The sequence below is a fragment of the Mirounga leonina genome, unplaced genomic scaffold (assembly GCF_011800145.1).
Source record: "Mirounga leonina isolate KUSES-001 unplaced genomic scaffold, KU_Mleo_1.0 Mir_82, whole genome shotgun sequence".
Lineage (NCBI taxonomy): Eukaryota > Metazoa > Chordata > Mammalia > Carnivora > Phocidae > Mirounga > Mirounga leonina.
The window spans coordinates 17,135,148-17,156,908 of record NW_023270825.1 but is presented as its reverse complement, the minus strand read 5'-3'; the positions used below and the strand labels follow the sequence as shown (position 1 = coordinate 17,156,908).

Here is a 21,761-nt window from a genome sequence, read left to right as displayed (position 1 = left end):
CCAAAATCCACATTAGCTCCACCTTAGACTGTATCCTCATTCTAGTGCCCTATTAAATGCTGGTTGAATAAGTGAATGACAGACATGTTACATTTTCATGTTTTCTTGGTGTCCTTGGCAAGAGGCTTTTTTAGGTTCTATTTATTAGAAACCCGATGCTCAATTTCTTCTATAAAATTAGAATAATAATGCTAACCTTTAAGGTACTTCTAAGATGGTGTGGGTCTGTGGTTCATAACTGGGGGTGATTTTGTCACCCCAGGAGACATATGTAAGACCATGTCTGGAAACATTTTTGGATGCTCATGGCAGCAGCCCCACACAGAATTATCCAGGCCAAAATGTCAATAGTGTTGAGGTTGAGAAATTCTGGAGTATATGGAAAGGCATAGAACTTGGTATGTTTAAGGTGATTTTATTTTGCAATACACATTAGAGTTTACCTCTTTGGACAACATAAATAATAATAATTAGGGAGAGTAACAGTTTATATTTATTATGTTCTTGCTTGTGTCCAGCATCATGAAAGCTTTTGGCAAATACTATCCTAGTTAATTCTCCCAAGAAAACTATGAGTTAGGAACTGTTATTATCCTCATTTTTCAGGTGAGGAAAGGAAGGCATGAAAGGTCAAGATGATGCGGCTATTCCGTGTCAGAGATGGGATGAGAACTCAGGGGCTGTGCTTTTGACCGTTCTACTATACTGCTTTCTTTATGAATAGTCTCCAGCTTAAGGTCTGAAAGCATTTCTGCTTTTAGTATTCGGTAGGAATTAGCACTGAAAATATAGAGGAAATTTTAGCCTACTTAAATGAAAAAAAAAAAGTCATTATTGCCTATATGTTTGTAATTTTACACTTGCACTAATTTGAACAAAGATACAGTATATTGGCTGACATATATAGGCTGTCATTGATCCAAGGATCACAACAAATCTGCTCTTTTCTGTAATTTTTTGGGATTCTCAAGAAGTTCAAAGAAAACCCTGAGAGCTTGTTTTCATTCGGAATTGAAGTTGTCATAGCTGATCAACACATCCTGATCTCGATGGGACTTTTCTTCTGTTAAGGTGGATAAACAGTGACAGTTTGTCCGAAGTAATCCTATTAGAGGATTTCTTCAGGACCACATCCTCTTCTTACATAATTACGAAAGAAGCACTCTTAAGTAGAGTACATCAGCAAGAGATCAAGGCCTGGGGCAAAGGATGGGCTGATGGGGCTTTTCCCCTCCTTCCATAAGACACAGTGCAGGCAAATGGCAAATGTATAATTTGGAAGCATGGTAGTTTCCAGGTCCAAAATCTGAGTATTTTGTTATCTCCCAGTGATTATTACTTTGAGGTTGTTAGTTGATGAACTTTCTAAGCAAATTCTGTCATCCTCAAGAATTAGCTCATTGTTTCCAGGGCCTTAAAACTTGGCTTGTAAACATAGTTAAGAAACATCTATTCTTTTTACTTAGGAACTTAGAACACTGGAGCAGCTGTTTTTCTCTCTTGGAAATTTTATTTATTGTGTGCTACTCGAATACTCGAAGGAGTACTCCCCCTGCCACTTGTGGAATACTCGAAACTGTGTTAGGTTCTAATCTTTCGGTCTCACTTCCCTACCTGTTATGAAGAGTAAATGTTAATAGCACCAAACAAATGTTTGTTCTTAAATAAATCCTGCTTTATCAAGTGGGCTGCCCTGATTACAAATAACTTTTTAAGCTCCTACTGGGCATTAGTGCTTGTCACTCAGATGTACATTTTCAAGGGTCTGTGAAGGCCAAGGGTATGGTGTAGTCATTGCACTACTCCACATGCAAGCTGTCATTTATGTATAAGATGTAATCTGAGACTATCTCCTGGGGACAGAAGTGATCAGTATGCCTTATGCTTACTCTTCCTAAAGAGTCATTTGACATGCTCTTGCATTTGTTTTATATTTAAGGAAGTAAAACATTTGAATGATTAAATAAGATGTTACTGTGTTTAGGGCAATGCCTCTCAAATGTTAACATAACTCCCTAGGTTCTTGCTAATATGCAGATTCCGCCTTTCCAACAACTTCCCAGCTTGAGATCACACTCCTGGACCAGGATCACCCTTGAGTAGTTAGAAATTAGGGAACACTGAGATGGCTTAAAAATTTGAAATCCGAGCTAAGGATGACATCAGGCTGATGATATTAAACTCATTTTTCCTAAACTATCCCAGTTGTATTATAAATTATTCTTTAAGCAGATAGGGAGATTTTTGCTGGGGGGTTGGGGGATGGCTCCTGTCTAGCGGTGAAATGTATATTTGTAAGTTTTAACAAATTAAATATTTTTTTCTAAAGATTTTATTTATTTTTTTGACAGAGAGAGACACAGTGAGAGAGGGAACACAAGCAGGGGGAGTGGCAGAGGGAGAAGCAGGCTTCCCACAGAGCAGGGAGCCTGATGCGGGCTAGGTCCCAGGATCCTGGGATCATGACCCAAGCCGAAGGCAGACTCTTAACCGACTGAACCACCCAGTCGCCCCAAATAATGTTTGGTTTTTAATAAAGTCATAGCTCAGTCTGTTTTGCCTGGACAAAGATTCCCTATTCCTCCCCTTTCCTTTTAAAGGTTTTCGAACAATAAAACATGCATTTCAGGTCATCAGAGGCATTTTTTAGGTGGTTCACAATTTTTTTTTTTTTTTAAGTTGTAGAACAAATTTACAATATCCTTGACACTTAGATAGCATTTACAGTGTTGTGTTTTTTTTTTTCTTTTTTAAATTACTTTTCTAAAGATAGCTAAGGGAACAGTTTCAAATAGGTCCTGTGTGCTTCTAGATACAAGTTGTTTTGAGTTTCTGTCTGTTGGTGAGAATTAAGAAACTCATAGCTTGCCATGTCCGGTCTTGTTAGCTTATTTTGTAAGGAAATCAAATCTAGCACCTTTCAATTAACTGCTTTACCTCTCTGATCTAAAAACAGACAGGACACGTTGTGGAGCAGGAAGGCATGATTACTATCTGTGGATTGCCTTTACTTCCCCAACTGGGACTTCTATCGTGTCAAAGTCTGCTGAAGGTCCTTCTTAAAAAGTAGGAAAAAAAAAAAAAAAAAACAACCCTCACAGATGTGAGGAAAGTAGTAGTGTTGAAAAATAACTTATTCCCAGTCATGAGCTTGGCAGCTCTTAAGGGGATCAGAAGGGTGTATCTCATCTGTACCCGGAGGTCCCAAAAGAAGGAATAAACAGAAACGTATCATGGACAGGAGTCCAGTCGCTTTCCTTGGTAACTCATGCGTAAGCTGTTTTGGAGAAAGACAAAGATAAGAAGAGGCAGGGTGCCTGGGTGGCTCAGATGGTTTAGCGTCTGCCTTCGGCTCAGGTCATGATCCCGGGGTCCTGGGATCGAGCCCCGCATGGGGTTCCCTGCTCAGTGGGAAGCCTGCTTCTCCCTCTGCCTTTCTCTCTCCGTCTCTCATGAATAAATAAATAAAAATCTTAAAAAAAAAAAAAGAAGAGGCAAAAAGTGGGGAAGAAAAGAGAAATCTCTTTGCCTTCATGCATGCTTCTGTGCGTTACTTTTAGTCCTCTCCCTCAGTGTCAGATGAAAAGGACATATCTTTTATTTTATTTTTTTAAATTAGTTTCAGAGCTAGAATTTAGTGATTCACCAGTTGCATATAACACCCAGTGCTCATCACATCGAGTGCCCTCCTTAATGCCCATCACCCAAGTACCCCATCCCCCTACCCACCTCCCCTCCAGCAACCTTGTTTGTGTCCTAGAGTTCACCATCTCTTATGCTTTGCCTCCCTCTCAATTTTCCTCTTATTTTATTTTTCCTTCCCTTCCCCAGTGTTCACCTATTTTGTTTCTTAAATTCTGCATATGAGTGAAATCATACGGTATTTCTCTTTCTCTGACTGACTTAATTTCTCTAAGCATCATACCAAAAGGGCACATCTTTTTAAACGACCTTATCAGTCCCTATCTTGCATTTGTTTATTTATAACTAGAAAGGGTTTCATGTGTTTGCCCTCAAATTGTATTAGTTACTCAGTCACTTGTGTCATCTTGAAACAAGATGACCAGTTGGATTTGTAGGTGATCATCATTATTGATTCAGTGGATTCAACAGTGTTCCTTGCACTTTTCTATTTGGATATGCAAATGGATATTTAAGAGAAGGTACTGATTGGGATGTAAAATTCATAGTATGATCACTGAGGGTGAGGGTAACAGTATGGTTTTCCTTTGAAAATCAGATAATTGAATCATGTTCCTTTCTTGAATACCTTCTCAACTAAATTATTGTCACTCAAAACATCACTTTACGCCAACTCCTGCCTCTGGTCATTTGGTCCCAGGCACATTGTTCTTGAAGGGCAAAGAGTTAGATCAGCACTTCATCCATTAGGACCCTTAACTGACTTTTTTCTCTTTGCTTTCCTACAACAGATTGCAGATTGAGCTTAACCAAGAAGTTCAGAGTCTAATCAACGCTGAACTGATCTACAACACGAGAAGGGAGTTCTAGTTCTGCCTGCCCAGTTGGGTCCCTGATGACCGCTGATAACTTGGCTTCACTCATTGCCTGTGTGGAAAATTCTCCCTATTGATTTTTTTTTTTTTTTTTTTCACATGGAGGACAGTAACAAAGAAGACAACATAGGCTGATAAAACCAGAGACCACAGGAGAATTCGTTTACCACAGGCCTTTGAGACTTTTCCTCTAGTTGGAGTTCTGGACTTTAACAGAACCCTGTCCAGTCATTTTGGTTTTGTTATATATATATATATTTTTTTTTTTTCCTCTTTTTACTTTCCCCACCACCTTGTATTTTGTTTCTGTACTTCAGAAATGGGCCTACAGACTACACAGTGGCCCAGCCATGGGGCTTTTTTCCTGAAATCTTGGCTTCTCATCTCCCTGGGGCTCTACTCACAAGTGTCAAAAATCTTAGCGTGCCCTAGTGTATGCCGTTGTGATAGGAACTTTGTCTACTGTAATGAGCGAAGCTTGACCTCAGTGCCTCTTGGGATCCCGGAGGGCGTAACCGTACTCTACCTCCACAACAACCAAATTAATAATGCCGGATTTCCTGCAGAACTGCACAACGTCCGGTCCGTGCACACGGTCTACCTTTATGGCAACCAATTGGATGAATTCCCCATGAACCTTCCCAAGAACGTCAAAGTTCTCCATTTGCAGGAAAACAACATTCAGACCATTTCACGGGCTGCTCTGGCCCAGCTCTTGAAGCTCGAGGAGCTTCACCTGGATGACAACTCGATATCCACAGTGGGGGTGGAAGACGGGGCCTTCCGGGAGGCTATTAGCCTCAAACTGTTGTTTCTATCCAAGAATCACCTGAGCAGTGTGCCTGTGGGGCTTCCTGTGGATTTGCAAGAGCTAAGAGTGGATGAAAATCGAATTGCTGTCATATCAGACATGGCCTTTCAGAACCTCACGAGCTTGGAGCGTCTGATTGTGGACGGCAACCTCCTGACCAACAAGGGCATTGCCGAGGGCACCTTCAGCCATCTCACCAAGCTCAAGGAATTTTCAATTGTTCGGAATTCACTCTCCCACCCCCCTCCTGATCTCCCAGGTACACATCTGATCAGGCTCTACCTGCAGGACAACCAGATCAACCACATCCCTTTGACAGCCTTCTCAAGTCTGCGCAAGCTAGAACGGCTGGATATATCCAACAACCAACTGCGCATGTTGACTCAAGGGGTCTTTGATAATCTCTCCAACCTGAAGCAGCTCACTGCTCGGAATAACCCCTGGTTTTGTGACTGCAGCATTAAATGGGTCACGGAATGGCTCAAATACATCCCTTCATCTCTCAACGTGCGAGGTTTCATGTGCCAAGGGCCCGAGCAAGTCCGGGGGATGGCTGTCAGGGAGCTGAATATGAATCTTTTGTCCTGCCCCACCACGACCCCTGGGCTGCCTGTCTTTACCCCGGCCCCAAGTACAGCCTCTCCAACGACTCAGCCCCCCACCCTCTCTGTCCCTACCCCCAGCAGAAGCTATACACCCCTGACTCCCACCACCGCCAGACTGCCTACAATTCCTGACTGGGACGGCAGAGAAAGAGTGACACCGCCTATTTCTGAACGGATCCAACTCTCTATCCATTTTGTGAACGACACGTCCATTCAAGTCAGCTGGCTCTCTCTCTTTACTGTGATGGCGTACAAACTCACATGGGTGAAAATGGGCCACAGTTTAGTAGGGGGCATCGTCCAGGAACGCATAGTCAGCGGTGAGAAGCAGCACTTGAGCCTGGTTAACCTAGAGCCCCGATCCACCTATCGGATTTGTTTGGTGCCCCTGGATGCTTTTAACTACCGAGCTGTGGAAGATACCATTTGTTCTGAGGCCACCACCCATGCCTCCTATTTGAACAATGGCAGCAATACTGCTTCCAGCCATGAGCAGACGACTTCCCACAGCATGGGCTCCCCTTTCCTGCTGGCGGGCCTGATCGGGGGCGCAGTGATATTCGTGCTCGTGGTCTTGCTCAGTGTCTTTTGCTGGCACATGCACAAAAAGGGGCGCTACACGTCCCAGAAGTGGAAATACAACCGGGGCCGGCGGAAAGACGACTATTGCGAGGCAGGCACCAAGAAGGACAATTCCATCCTGGAGATGACCGAAACCAGCTTTCAGATTGTCTCCTTAAATAACGATCAGCTCCTTAAAGGAGATTTCAGACTGCAGCCCATTTACACCCCAAATGGGGGCATTAATTACACAGACTGCCATATCCCCAACAACATGCGATACTGCAACAGCAATGTTCCAGATCTGGAGCACTGCCACACGTGACCGCCAGAGGCCCGGCGTCAGGAAGGCGGACAGTGAGACTCTGGCGACCACACACGTGTGTACACAGAGAGACACGCGATTACATTTGATAAATGTTACCCAGATGCATTTGTGCATTTGAATACTCTGTAATTTATACGGTGTACTATATAATGGATTTAAAAAAAAAAGTGCTATCTTTTCTATTTCAAGTTAATTACAAACAGTTTTGTAACTCCTTGCTTTTTAAATCTTAAAAAAAAAAATGTCGCTGAAGTACTGTACAGGGTTGTACAATGAGAACCCAACGCCAAGGCAAAAGACGGAGTGATTCTTCCTCATGATGCACATTAACCATTTTGCTGTGGAAGCTGTCAGAATAAATTCCTTTCTTACAGTCGGTGGTCAGATGAAAGGGCAGATTAGAGTGAACTCATCAGGGTAGGCTAAGTGATGTGGGTAAAACAAGAAATGGCCCAGATACCTTCATGCTATTTCTGCACTTCCTGATCTGGAAGAGAAGTTAAAAATCTCGAAATATCAGAAAGGAGGTAGTTACCCTGATTTGACCCAAAGCAGGAAATATAGAAAAGCATCACGAGGAAGCCCGTTCCTGTAAGATAAGTTAACCCAACCCGGCAGAATCCAGCAAGTGACATGTTTGGAAAAGAACTTCAAACCCGGGCATTGGCTTTCTGACCAGGAGCTTAAAAATCACTCCTCATGCTTCCCTGATTCTATGTGATAACAGAGTTAGAGACTTGAGTCTGATTTCGGTCATCTTCAGGGACAGGTAGGATGTTCCAGCAAGAAAACTCCCTTTAAAAGTGTTACTATTCAAATCATATGTCAGGTTGAATCACATTCAACAGAGATATATTCTAGAATACTTTTTTAGAAGAGGCTAATAAAATAACGGGAAGAATTATATTGAATGGAATTATTTTTGATAATGAGAATTATTTGGGTTAGATTCACTGCAGCTATGTCAACATGATATTTAGACCAACAAGAGATTAGTGTTTGGAATATACTAAACTTGTTATTTAAAAACTATTGATACCATTTAGACAAAAACAAGTGATCAGCAGTTCTGCTCTACTTTATCAAATGACTGTGTTAGTATCATGTTGAAATAGCTTGAATTAATATCTTTATCCCCTCGCAAATTTGTCTTCCAATCACCTCACATATATTTTCCTAATTAGCTGTTTATGCTACATTTGTTTGTTTGTTTTCTCCCACTCTGCTTAAAATTTGAAAGAAAATTTTGGATGCCAGTCTTGGTTGCACAAAATATCCGTATATACTTATACACTTTAAAATGTATAGTAATTTTCAGTGTTAATAATTCTATGGGAACACATCAAAGCTGGCTGAAATAATGTTTTGTTTTGTTTTTTAAGCAATACTGAGTTTCCACCTTGGACTGACTTTGATCCTGTTCCATTTTTGAAATTTCATTTATTCCTTTTCAGTCTTGGATGTTCCTCTTCTTTGGGAATCATAGAGGGATAATCAATCTTTTATTAACAGGATAACATGAAAAATGAACAAGTCAGGGAACATAGGCTTGTTCCCCTAATCTTGGCAGAGTGGGGCATAGAGCAGAGGGCATAGAGAAGGGAGGGATGTCTGTGCTTAACTCTAGATATTTTGGAAGCAATGCCCATCTTCACAAACTATGTATAATTTACTCCTTTTCATCCCTTAGATGTAGAAGGGCTATCGATTGCATACATTATCTAAAAAACACACACCCTTGGAAAATTCCTTCTAAAGTCAAATTTCACTGTGTTGCATATTTCCTTTACCACTGGCCATTTTTTAGGGACCTATGAAGTTAATGTCACAATCATTTTTGCTTTTCTCTCTCTCTCTCACTTTTAACAAAATAGAACTGTGATGTGTCTTCTTTGTAAGAGTTTAGGTATAAAATGCTATGCAAGTTTTTTCTTTATAGTAAGAGCTTTATTTTCTTTAATAATGTACCCCCAACTTATATGTTTTAATCTCCCTTGTCTCTCAGAATAAGCAGAAAATATAACTGAAGTTATAATGTTGTAGAAGCAAGAATCGAAACCGCAGTTGAGCTGAAATTAGCTATGCATTAATTTGAATTAATTCTAAAGTGACTTAGGTTTCCATTTTAGTATATTAGCTAGCAAATTTTGGCTGTTGCTTTTTTAAAGCTAATTCCACACAGCGAAGGGACAAGACAGTCTGTGAAGGTGATCAGTGTAACAGTAAGCCATGTAACATTCAGGACAATGACATGGGATTTTGTGTACTTAACTGGATAATTCCCTTCCACTGTGCTCTTCCCCTTGGCTGTGTAGATAAAACTCTGTGTTCAAATGATGGTACTTTGATTTCTGAGGGTTTTTTTCTCTCTGATCCACAAAATAATCATTCTCATTTATTTCTATTGCGTGTATAACTCCGGTGTGATATTTGGCTGCTGAAACGTTTTGCTTTGGGCCAAGAAGACCAATGTTGGAGAGGTTTCTATGATGTCTTATGGGATTCCTAGAATTATTTGGGGCTTAACTGGTACAATGAAGACCTAGTCACTTGAAATGATTCCTTTGCTAGAAGATGTTCCAGAAAACATAGAATGTAGTTAATAGGTTTCACTTTGATCTTGCACATAATGTGGCAGAGATTGCTAAATCTAAGATCAATCTCCCATTTGTCATAACATACCCGGGGCTCTCACTTACAGCAGGATAGAAAGCACATCACGGGATTTGTAATGTCTTATGTGTCTTAGGAAAACTGCTGAATAACCAATCATCAGTGTTGGATTAGGCTTTGACTGGCATTTTCAGTCACGGGAATGTGTTCTACTCTGTACTTTAGCCTCTCTTGCTGTCATTGGTTCGTATTTTGAGATTAGTCAAGAGTCACAGTTGAAAGTGCAGGCCAAGTCTGTGAACAAAGCCATACATAAGCTACTGGCTTATAAAGAGCTTGATACCATTTGACCAAACAAGGTGATCAGATAATACACAGCCACTTTCAGAGCTAGGGAACTGTCACTGTGCAGAAACAATTCTAAAAGGAAAAGGTATAGCCATGATCACACAGATGTTATTGTTATTATTCATACCTAGGGTTGAATATTCATTATTATGAATATGTTATTATTCATACCTAGGGTTGTCATTAATACCTATTTGTTTGGGGAAATGTGCTTGAACAGAGAGAGGCTCTGGGCTTCCCTCAAAAATGCATTAACAGCTCATCACAAAAGACAGTCACGGGCAGAGACAAAAGTGTGTTTCCCTGCCTAATTTCCCTGTGTGAGAAGTGGAAAACATCCCATGAGAAATAATGCAATTTCTAGTTATCTGGATGTTCATTGAAAATATATTAGATATATTTCCTGAGGTAAAAACAGAAACAAACAAACAAACAAACAAAAAACAAAACAAAACAAAAAACCCTGTGATGTGACTAGTCTGGCAAAATTATTAACAAAGTAGCTAATTCTAAGGCTCCATTTCTTATCAGTGCAGATCATGATGGTCTTAGTCATTTCACAAGATCACAGCTTACTTCCCCTCTGTGGAGAACCAGCTCTGCATGTAGCCAGCAGGACACCCAGTCCAAACATAAGTTACGGGGAACAGTTGCTGGGTTAGTTTGGGGAACATCAGCTGGAGAGCTCAGTGTAACTTTTGACCACGAAGTGGTTAATTGCCATTGACATCTTTGTTTATAGCATTTTTCGGGAACCTACAACAAGGAGGCATTACTTTAGAACGTGAGAAGAATGGTTTTGCCCATGATTTTCCTGCTTCATGGGCAAGCTAAGCAGTTTCATTGTGCCCCAAAGGGAAAGAGATACAAACACAAAACAAAACACTCTCCTAGTTCTTAATCTTTGTCAAAACTGGCCTGATATTCTTTTTTTTTTTTTTTAAGTCAAAATACTAATGAAGAATGCTATAGTTTACACCCTTCTCTGATTTCTTCAGCAGGGTCAAAAGACAATTGCTGGCAATAGGGATGCTTGTCACAGATTGTGGGGAGAAAGATTTGTACATGTATGATACTGTTGTTATAACCAACGGATCAGATTCTTGTGCTATAGTTTTCATTTTTCTTTTTCTAGTGGCACATCCACCAGAAGAGCACAAAGCAAGGCCATTGCAACAGGCATTTTTAAACTAGCATGAAACACACACACGCATGCACACACACACACAAACACACACACCGAGGCATTTATAAAAATATCCATAGGATGTAAGATTTATAATCTTTTTGAGGCAAGGTGAAAGTATCGCCACTGTCTGTCCTTCCTAGGACCAGTATATATTCACTGAAAGTTAATCCCGATGATTTGTTATTGTTTGAACCATATGTTGATTTGCTTCTGGTTTATGTTTAGTGTGTTCTCACTGACAAGGGACTGCAAGGGCCTGGAAGATTCTGCATTACACATCCGCTGAGACCTACCATGTCGTACACTTTGTTAACTACAAACTTCACTTTACACTATACAGTACCTTGTTGATATATTCAGTAAAAGCTTATTTTAAAAGAAAACCACATTGCGTTTATCTGAGTAAGTTCATTGGGTTACAGGCAATACTTGTGTTGTTAATGTTAAAAAGAAATGTGGGATGCTTCCTGATGATGCAGGGATGAAGAAAGTAGTAGGATTTTTCCTTTTCTCCTACCTTGAAGACAACTTGTGTTTTTTAAGGTCATTTGATCCTTTTTGTGTGAGGGGTTTATATGACATCTTCATGTTCTTTTCTATTTCCCAACTAGATTTTGTGTTTCTATGAATATCTTTTCATTATACACACGTACATCAAGCATATTGTTTTGTATTTGTGAAATCTGTGTTGGTTGGGATAGAGATAAATACCAATGTAGTTACCCAATCAGAATCGTCTTTTTCCCTATTTCAAAACATAAGCTATCAGTTTTAAATGTCAATTTTCCTTACGAATTCTCGTGGTACATTTCTACTGCAGATTTCTTTATAGCTCATCCACCCATACTTCCAATGAGCATTCATGAAAATGTATCTATTCGTATGTTCCAGTTCAACTCAGATTAATCTCACAGTTTGCCATAGCCCTTTCTCTAACTCTTCTTGGCCATTTCACTAATAATGTATTTGACAAAGATTAAATCAGGAAATAAAATCATGACACTTCAGTTAACTAGTGTTAATTATTTGTAGACTCTCTATTGGAAAATTAAGTATGAAAGACAGTGGTAACAAGTGATTGATATTACACTTGGGAGATTTTATGTCAAGTAATGTCCAGGCAACTCTTAGTTACTTTTACCAAGAATTACAAACGTTACTCTGTGAAGACCAGACCCTTAGTCAAGGAATACAATTCATTAAAGAAGAAAGTTTATTAAAATCCTTCTACTTTGTTCCAGGCACCTGGCTGAGTTCGGAAGTTTCATAGAAGGATAAAATACAGTCTTAGGCAAATCAATCATATCGTCTACTTCCCTGTGTTCCTAAAGAAATCTGTCCATTCAAAGTATTTACTCCTCATCTACTTTCTACAGAGTACTATGTTAGATTCTTCTGGGGATTCGGAAAAAAATATGACTCTGCTACTAAGGAGCTCATAGATCATGCAATAAGCTCATTTTCTAACACATACCAGAGTCTCAGAGACTGTGTAATAACTACATTCTCTCAAACTCAACAGAGTGTCTAAGGCGACAAAAAAAAAAAATGTACTTCTTGGTAAATTTGATGATGCATTTGTTGTATATATTAGATGATCTTGGTGTTTAATAGATAACACAAAGTGGTAGTGCACTGATAAAATTAGAATTGAATTTGAATTAAATTTTCTAACATATACTACGTGATTGAACATTTAGGAATTGTGTTTGGTAATTAGACTTGCAACCTTAAATTTCCATTGGGCACCTGAATATAAATTAATCTAAAACAAGAATAATGGCACATTACAATTATTGAGCACCTATGTAAGAACATATTTAGAATGCTTTGATACATGTGGTCACATTTTGTCTTTAACCATGTAAGGTACTTCATCATCATTTTTCAGATTGTAAAACTCAGCTTCCCGAGAAGTATAGTGATTGGTCCATGATCACAAAACCTGTAAATGACAAGAGTCGGAATTAACCCTAAACGTGACTCTTAGACTCTTAACGATTTCCTGTCTCTTAATAAATTGACTAGCTTTAAGACTGACTAGGCTTCGAGACAACTTCTTTGTCAATGGTTAAAATTTGTGATGATGGAGATATCACAACTTCACTCAGTGGATGTATATATTAATTATTGTTCATGACAAATCAAGGAATCATTCTAAAAACCTGAAAATATCTGTCTTTTAAATCCCTTGGTTACCCATCCTTTTTTTTTAATAGAAATTCTATGTTTGTTAGTATTGGGTGGCTGCACATTTATCTGATTTGAAAGCTTTGGTTGGAATCAAGATATACTTAAACCCACAGGGTGAGCTGAAAGAACTATTAAAAGGACTTGAGTCAGGTTATTTTTAGTAATGAATTTGTTTCATACTTGAGAGGTTGCTCGAAGTATTTTGTAGATCCAGCTGAAGATGCTCATATGTCAGAATCTATTAGGGCCTTAGCAAACTGGCTTCTGGATTTACGCCTTTTTTTTTTTTTTTCATAGCACAAATAGAAAACGTGTGCTTTAGAGGATATTATAGGAGCTTTGTTTTCATTAGTTATACCAAAAGTTAAGGGTAAAGAATTTGTAATAATACACTCTAAAACAGATGCCTTTTTAGCACACACACCAACTGATGAACCCATTTGCCCATTTTCTTGGTATGAAGTCTAAACTAAATGAAAATTGTATTACATCCTTAAGGAGATTCTGATCACTTCAATGACATAATCAACTTCCATATCGGGTCAATCTATCCTTAAGCAAATATAAAATTGCGCTGGTTGAAGAGTCTGCTAAACTTCCTGATTTGGGTAGTAGGGGCCTTTGTTAGTTTCATTTTGTTTTCATTCCACAAATATTTGCTGAGGTCTGGTAAGTTTTCCTGAATAAGATTGTTTTCCAGGACAGTAAATTTTGCATCATTGAAAATTTTCCCTGGAAGTTACTGGCATTCAATACACGGGTTGGGCTTTTCCCACTTTTTTGCTTTCTTTAAGCGCTCGCACTTTTACGTTTAAATAACCTGGCAACATTTCTACTTCCAATACTTGTAAGATTTCATGAATGTATTTTCTTCTCTCAGTTTCCAAACTCTGACATGGTTAAGACCCTCCCGTGGTCTCTGGTCCACTTACACCTTTCCTATACGCTGTGGGACAAAGGATAATGATCTGTAAAGAATGCCTGATTGTGACACTGTCTTTGTGTCATTGCCATGACTTTAAGAGAGAATTCAAACTCTTTGTATGATGTATATGTCATATATACATTGCTCTCTGACATTCCTTACCAATATGTCCTCCTTGTTCATTATGTGCTCTAGAAATAGATCCATATTTGATATGAACAGAGTCTATTTCCAAGGAACCTCCACTCCCTCAGACTGCTGTAGTTTTGCTGAAGGTCTTTTATTCTGTGACATTGACTTTATCCTTTGCTTGGTGACCTGTTCCTTCCTCAACTCAAGAAGGGAAGTTTCTCAAATCATATCTGTCAATTATCTGAGCCCTCTGTGCAGCTAGTATAACTTTAAAATACTTTTATTTATGGCATCTGTATGTTGTGGTTTTTCATGGATCTGTTTCATGCCTATGCTCCAAGTGCCCTGGAGCCAGAGGACATATACTCTGTCAATTGTTGTATCTCATCCAGTGTTGAGTATAGCGTCAACTTTGGCAGGTCTTTAGTACCTGCTTTTGGGTAAACTGTGAATAGAACGCATGGGACCCTGCTGTGATATCAGACTCCCTGTGGGGTCGGCTTACCCAAACAGCAGCAGCTCGAATAATAGCTACCTTGTCAATCTTCTATGGCTAGGTGCCTTTTTAAAAAGCCTCAGAATGTTCTGTGGAATTCTGGATTTGTAGAATTAACCTTGCTCAAATGCCACAATATGCACTTTATAAGAATAAACAAAACATACATTTTCTAAAAAAGAAAAAAAACCCTCTTGTTTACCCATGACAATTTCTATAGAAATTGTTATTTTCGTGATTATTTGGTGACCACACATTTATCTGATTTGAAAGCTTTATTACAAAATCAGGATATGTCTACACCCACAAGGAAGGCTGAGAGAACTATCCAAATGATTTGAAGAACATACTTTTTTATATTTTACAGACAACCTAAAAGCTCTGAACCAACTTGCAGAAAGGCATATAAAGAGATACCTCGATGAATTGTCTTACAACAAAATGTCATCGTCGCAAGAAGTACCCAAAGTATGGGTAGACATAAAGTCAAAGTCAAACATTTTGACAGTTTGCTAGTAGTCAGGATGAATTTTTCACATGTAAAACGCAGAAGTGGATTATTATTTTTTTGTTTCCATCAGCAATACCAAACGGGACAGCCATTATTCACTGTGTCATATCTTATATCTAAAATATGGCATGTATCATTTAAAGGTTCACATCGTATTATCTTAGTTATTTGCTACAAGAATAAGTAGTTCTCTTCTAGAAATGATATTCCCATAAAGAAGGAGGCAGGGGAGGTGGTAGTTAATAAGAACTCAGACTTGAAACAGGCTGACTTATTTTGGAAAACTATCTCTGCCCGTTGGCCTTGTTAATAACTTATACTTTATGGTCACCAGTTTCTTTGACCTGAAATAGAGGTAGTGAAGCCGGACACGTATGGAGGATGGAGAGCAGTTGGCAATGTCTCAGACTCGAGCAAGCGTTGAGTTCATGGCATTGAGCACCACGTATTTTTCCAGACAAACCTCATTTGCGAGCACAGGGTGATGTATTGCCAACTTTATATGAAGAGACCAAACTTTGTGAGTATTAAGATCAGAATTATATGTAAGAGTTATCTATTCAAAAGTAATTATCATCCCAAATTCCACGTAACTGCTTACAATCGTTTTCAATACAAGTCCGACAGGGGTTTTTCCATTTTCCCTATTCTTTTCTTTTTTTCTTTCTTTTTTTTTTTTTTTTTTCTGGAAAAGTTGGGGAAAAGGAGGTGCCATCAGGTAGCACAGAACCCTACCAGGTCTTCTATCTCATGACGGATGGGACCACTGAGCAGCGCTGTTGAATGGAAAAAAGAATAGACTTCTTTGTAGTGTAGCTAACACATTTCCTTTCTGATCTTCAGAACACATATACATGGGATTATTGCTGAGAGTTAATTCAGGAGTATCAAATGCACTCTAGGATGGAGTGCTCAGAAAACACTGGGAAATTAAAACATTAAAAGTCAAGATAATAACATTCTGTTCAGGAATCTATAATGTTAAATAGCAAAGTCTTATTTCATTTTACTCTATTACCAACCATAACATCTACAGCTGCACTTGGTTGGCAGCTAGTGGGGTTGGTAGACACCAACTGGAAGAGCATTCTAATGGTTTTGCAATGCAGATGCGATTGTTTACCAGCTGTCAATGAGGTAATCAATGATTTGCAATCAATGTCATTCTTAATTTTGTAATCTAGTTGTAATTACGAGGCATGCATCCTCTTCAGATAGGTCATGTTTTTTCCTCCTGTTCACTTTCTGTCGATGATAGTTAAAATAGTCTCAAAGCAGCTCACTCACTGGGGTCCATATTAGCATTATTTTCCTTTTTATCCTGCCATTCCTCACTTAATAAGTGAAGAAGATGAGATATTCAGATGCTAGGGGGGAAAATACATTCTCTTTTAGTTCTTGAGTGGAGAGTTTAATTGGTTTCAGGGCAGTTATTCGGCAGGTATAAATCAATACTGGCATTCCCGTGATATAGAGCCAATTTCTCTTCTCTTCTCTTTGGGTTGTTTTGATAGATTGCCCCCCAGCTCTTTCTATTGTTAAATATTTTACATATTGGCCTCATTAGTTGAAATACAGTGCATTCCACTGGTGTATCTGGAATAAGCAGGAACCAGTGCTTTGCAATGAAAGCCAATCACCTCTGACAGAGAAAAGCAGTTTCTATATAGACTATTGTATGGGGGCTAAATTACTGAACATGAGGAATCCTTCTGAGTCTGAGTTCAAAGCTGTCCAGAGCTAGAGTTACCCTTGCTCCGGTCCATACTAACCTTGGGCCTTGAGCATATTTCTGCTTCAGTTTCCTTTTTTGTCCATGGGGTAATTACAATACTTACCTCAGCAGCAATCATCCAGCACAGGGCCTGACACATACTCAATGCCAGGTACTTTCCGAAAATATACGGAGTTAATGTCCAGAAAGTTGGGTTACATGGCTTGGGTCTCCCTTGGATCATGAGTAAGACCATTCATCTCTCCAGCTTGTTTCTACTAGTCAAAAGCATAAGACTTTGGTTGATTTTTTAAGTTCTTTTGGACTTAAAATCTGTTTCATCCTTGTCAATCTTCCATGAAGTTTAGCTGTAGTGAATTGGGCTAATTTTTGTCATATATTTTTATAAATTTCAGGAAGATGTGTATATGATAGAAAACAGGGAGCATGCAAACACTCAGTTTCATTGACTTTATTACAAAGACTAGCATGCCGCCCATTAGTGACAGCAACAGTAAACTCAATATGCTTGGGAAGCAATATGCACAATTATCAAAAGAGCCGGATCACAAAGAACTGCCACTTTGTACCTGTGTGTTATTACTTAATGTTTCTAAGTCTCACTGCCCTTATATGTGAAATGGGTTAACAGTACTTGTGAAGAGTCAACAAGATAACTTATGTCAAGTGTTTGGTGCAGTGACGGATTCATTCAAACTCATCGTGGCTGAAAAATTTCAACAAATAGAAAGAGAAGCAAGTGGAAACAAAACTCATTCTTATTAACTCAATTATCTTTCCCTCAAAAGAGGGAAGTTCAAACTATGTTACTAAGTAGACATATTTATAAAATACTTTATTTCAATAAAAATTAAAGATAGATTTCCCTACAATAAAACTCATATAAAGCAAGATTGTTTCTTAAAATATTGAGTGCATCTTCTATCTTTGTAAGCCTTTTATGTAATAGCTATTAAACTTTAAATATTCAACAGAAAAGAAATTATGAGAATACCCAGGAAAATGCTGAATTAATAATGTGCTTTATTTTTGATGAAATAGAACAGATTTTAACACTGACTGTGCCACTTCTTATCTTTGAACCTTAAAAAAGTATACAATTACGATCTTAAAAATAAAGAATGAATTTTTAGAATAATCAGAAAATACTTCTTTCCAGGACATTCAATACATTTATAAAACCGCTGCTTACCAGGTAGCTCTGGATGTTAATATTTGGCCTTAAAGTGGTTGCCTAAAAATCCCTACCAGTACATAATACCTTCAACTAATTACATCGTACATCTGAATTTAATAATTTACTAAAGATTTTTGTATAATTCAGACTTTCCAGTCTAGTGATGGATACTTTAAATGAATGGCTCTTAGCTGTGTAGTTAGAAAGTGATCCTTGGGATGCAAATCGAGGTATCATTGTCTATTCACTTCTTTTATAATCTCATTCATTCATTAGGTCCTTATTATGAAATTTTTAAGTTTGTAAATTCTATAAGGAGAAGTGAATAAAATGTAACCTAGTTAGTAAAATAATTATTTTCAAAAGTTAGTTAAGGATTATGCTACTCTCTAAAGGGCCAAAATAGCATTTTAAAAGGAATTTATCAAAGCAAATATTACAAAATTATTTAATAGTATTTTTTTTCCCAAAACATTAAAATTCTACCTGGCAGTTTAGGAACTTTTGAGTAAATCAAAGATGAAGTTATCTGGAGGGAAAAGCACATTGTTATTAATCTTAACTAATTTTGCATAGTGAAGGAAATTCAAAACTTCAGAGGCTTGTTTTTGAAATAATTTATTTTAACAAAGGTAGCTTTCACTAATGAAAGAATTACTATAAGGTGAGTCTGTTTTAAAAAGCCAGTGCAACCTGAAAAGTAAACAACAAACAAACCAGCATAAGGAAAAAAATAAATAAGTACATAAAATGTTTATATAAAATTACCAACATTTTAAGAGCAGTAACAACAATAACAACAATAAAAAGCTAACCAAAACAAAATGAAAAATGCATTAAAATTATGTTTTACTTAACAGTGATCAAGTATGGGCAAATACATTCTGGTGTGACATACTTTTTTAGGGAAAAATAAGCAACGTGTTTTGTGGAGATATGAATAAAAATACTTAAATGTGCAAATCATTTATGGCATGGGTACAAGTTAATCAGGTTTAGTTTAGAAAATATAATAATAAAAAATATCTAGACCAAGAAGTTATCAAAAGAATTAACAAGTAGTTTGAAATATTAACCATTGAAGTACTAGAAATTTGAACTGCTTTTATTAAAAGTTATTCAAGAATCCATGGCATATGAGAGGATGAAAATTGCATTGGCTTTGGAGTTCAAATATTGGTTCATTGACTTACCAGCTGTGTCCCTAGCCAAATAACTAACCTCTTTAATATTTGGTTTCTTATCTTGAAAGTGGTATAATAAAAACCCCTACCATAGTGTTGGTGTGAGAATTCATTTAAAGTTACCAGCACAGAGGCACCTGGGTGGCTCAGCCAATTAAGAAGCAGCTGACTTTTTTTTTTTTTTTTAAGATTTTATTTATTTATTTGAGAGAGAAAAAGCAGGAGGTGGGGAGGGTCAGAGGGAGAAACAGACACCCTGCTGAGCAGGGAGCCTGATGTGGACTAGGATCCCTAGACTCCAGGATCATGACCTGAGCTGAAGGCAGTCGCTTAACCAACTGAGCCACCCAGGTGCCCCAAGAAGCATCTGACTCTTGATTTCAGTTCAGGTCATGATCTCAAGGTCCTGGGATCAAGGACCCCCACCCCTCAGTCTCCACACTCAGCAGGGAGTCTGCTTGTCTCTCTCCTTCTCCCTCTGCCCCTCCCCCACTCATGCTCCCCCCCTCTCATAAATAAATAAATAAATAAATAGATAGATAGATAGATAGATAGATAGATAGATAGATAGATAGATAGATAAATAAATAAATAAAATCTTAAAAAAAAGTTACCAGCACAACACCTAGTACCTAATGGTTGCTTAGCTGTGTTAACTCCATCCAACTCCTTCCTGCCATTTTCTCTTTTCTTTTCTATAATCCCTGGCAGAACAAATTACTTTCTGGTACTCCTGTAATGAGTACAGACATCTCGCAGTCTGTTCTTTCATGAGATTGTCAGAGAGAGAGAGAGAGAGATGCTATCTCATGTGACTAGGAGTGACATAGATTTGAGCATTGTTCCACCAATCCTGCCATACTTTGGGCATGCTCATGTATTGTTTGATTTAAATGAAGTTTTAAAGCACAGTAGTTGCCTTTTGAGCTTCTGTGGGTGTTTGTGGGAGACCTGGTGGGGCACACACTTCTGCAAAATTTTCACGATGTAATCTCCCCACAGTAGTAACAGTAGAGTTAATCATATCTACCCGTGTAACTGGGTCATTTAAAAAAAACTTAAATTCCCTGTGGCTCTTACCCTTTGCTCTGTCATCCCCCACTCTGCTTGAAATGCCCACCAGTTTTTTCATTCTTTTGATTCCAGGCATCCTCACCCAAGTGGCTATGTGTTACCTAGATTTTCAAGAAGTGGAGTGTTTACTAGCCATTATGATGGAGGCTAGGAATAGTGTCTTACCCAAATGCAGCAACTACCAGTAGAGGATGGGACAAAAGACAATTGAGTATGATAAATGGAAGAGTTGGGAGCGCAGGCCATTAAGGATGGACAGCCACTGAAAGGGATCCCAAATTTGGGGACAACACTAAGAAGAGCAAACTTTGCCTGTGTGTTTGGTATTCCATGAAGTGCTCTAGCCCTATTGGTAGAAAGCCTGAGGCTGAAGAGAGAGTATTCGCTAAGGTTCTAGCTTCTTCCCCAGGTCACCACCCTTACCTGATGACTGGTAGGCACCTCGGCTCACAAATGGGTTGCAGATTCAGTTTTAGCTTCACCTGAGATTTCATCATGGGTTCACTTCTCTCTCTACCCTGTCCTTCCTCCCCACCCATCACTTTCACAGCTGTCAATTGCAAGAGCCCTCTCTACTAGTGCATGCTAATCTCTGTATACGTCCACTTCCCTAACAAACCAACCTGCCCCAGCCTGACTCACACTTCTGCTCAAGGCTGAATTTCACCAGAGGTAGGACTATAATTATAAGAAGGCGTAAGACTGAGCCCAAAGATGCTCCCTACTTATTGAACAACATGAAATAAAATTAACTTCATGTCATAACCTCTGACTGTTTAGTTCTATGAATTTGAATGAGACACATGAACACCTACACATGAGGCCCAAATTTTGCTGCATGTTTATGGCAAACCTAGTTTAGTTAATCAATATTTAATTTTTACCCTTCTCTGATGATTGTCAAATTTCTGAGAAAATAACCCAAATATACCTTAAAAATAAAAATTAAAAAAACACCAGCAGCAGAAAAACAAAAAATAGTTAATATTCAATTCTTTTTTAAAGATTTTATTCATTTGAGAGAGAGAGAGAGAGCGCGTGTGTGTGTGCACACACACACACAGAGACACACATACGCATGAGTGGGGTATAGAGAGAGGGAGAGGCACACTCCCCGCTGAGCAGGGAGCCCCATGTGGGACTCATCCCCGGACCCAGAGATCATGACCTGAGCCAAAGGCAGAATCTTATCCATCTGAGCTACCCAGGTGTCCCAACATTCAATTCTTTAAAATCAAGCAAAACCAACATTTCTCAACTGTATATGAAAGGAAAAAGGTATAAGAAAAAGACTCAGGGGCTCCTGGGTGGCTCAGTCACTTAAGGATCTGCCTTCGGCTCAGGTCATGATCCTAGGGTCCT

At 38.6% G+C, this 21,761-nt stretch overlaps 1 protein-coding gene across 5 annotated transcripts in view; it reads left to right on the top strand.

Moving 5' to 3' along the window:
* FLRT2 (fibronectin leucine rich transmembrane protein 2) overlaps window positions 1–9,164 on the top strand; it is a 92,472-nt gene extending 83,308 nt beyond the window's left edge. For all 5 annotated transcript variants that reach the window (XM_034993076.1, XM_034993073.1, XM_034993075.1 and 2 more), the window contains one exon: window positions 4,434–9,164. In XM_034993076.1, the coding sequence (XP_034848967.1) occupies window positions 4,837–6,819 (1,983 nt within the window). In that variant the 5' untranslated portion in view covers window positions 4,434–4,836 and the 3' untranslated portion in view covers window positions 6,820–9,164. The remainder of the gene's footprint in view (window positions 1–4,433) is intronic.
* Window positions 9,165–21,761: the final 12,597 nt, after the last annotated feature.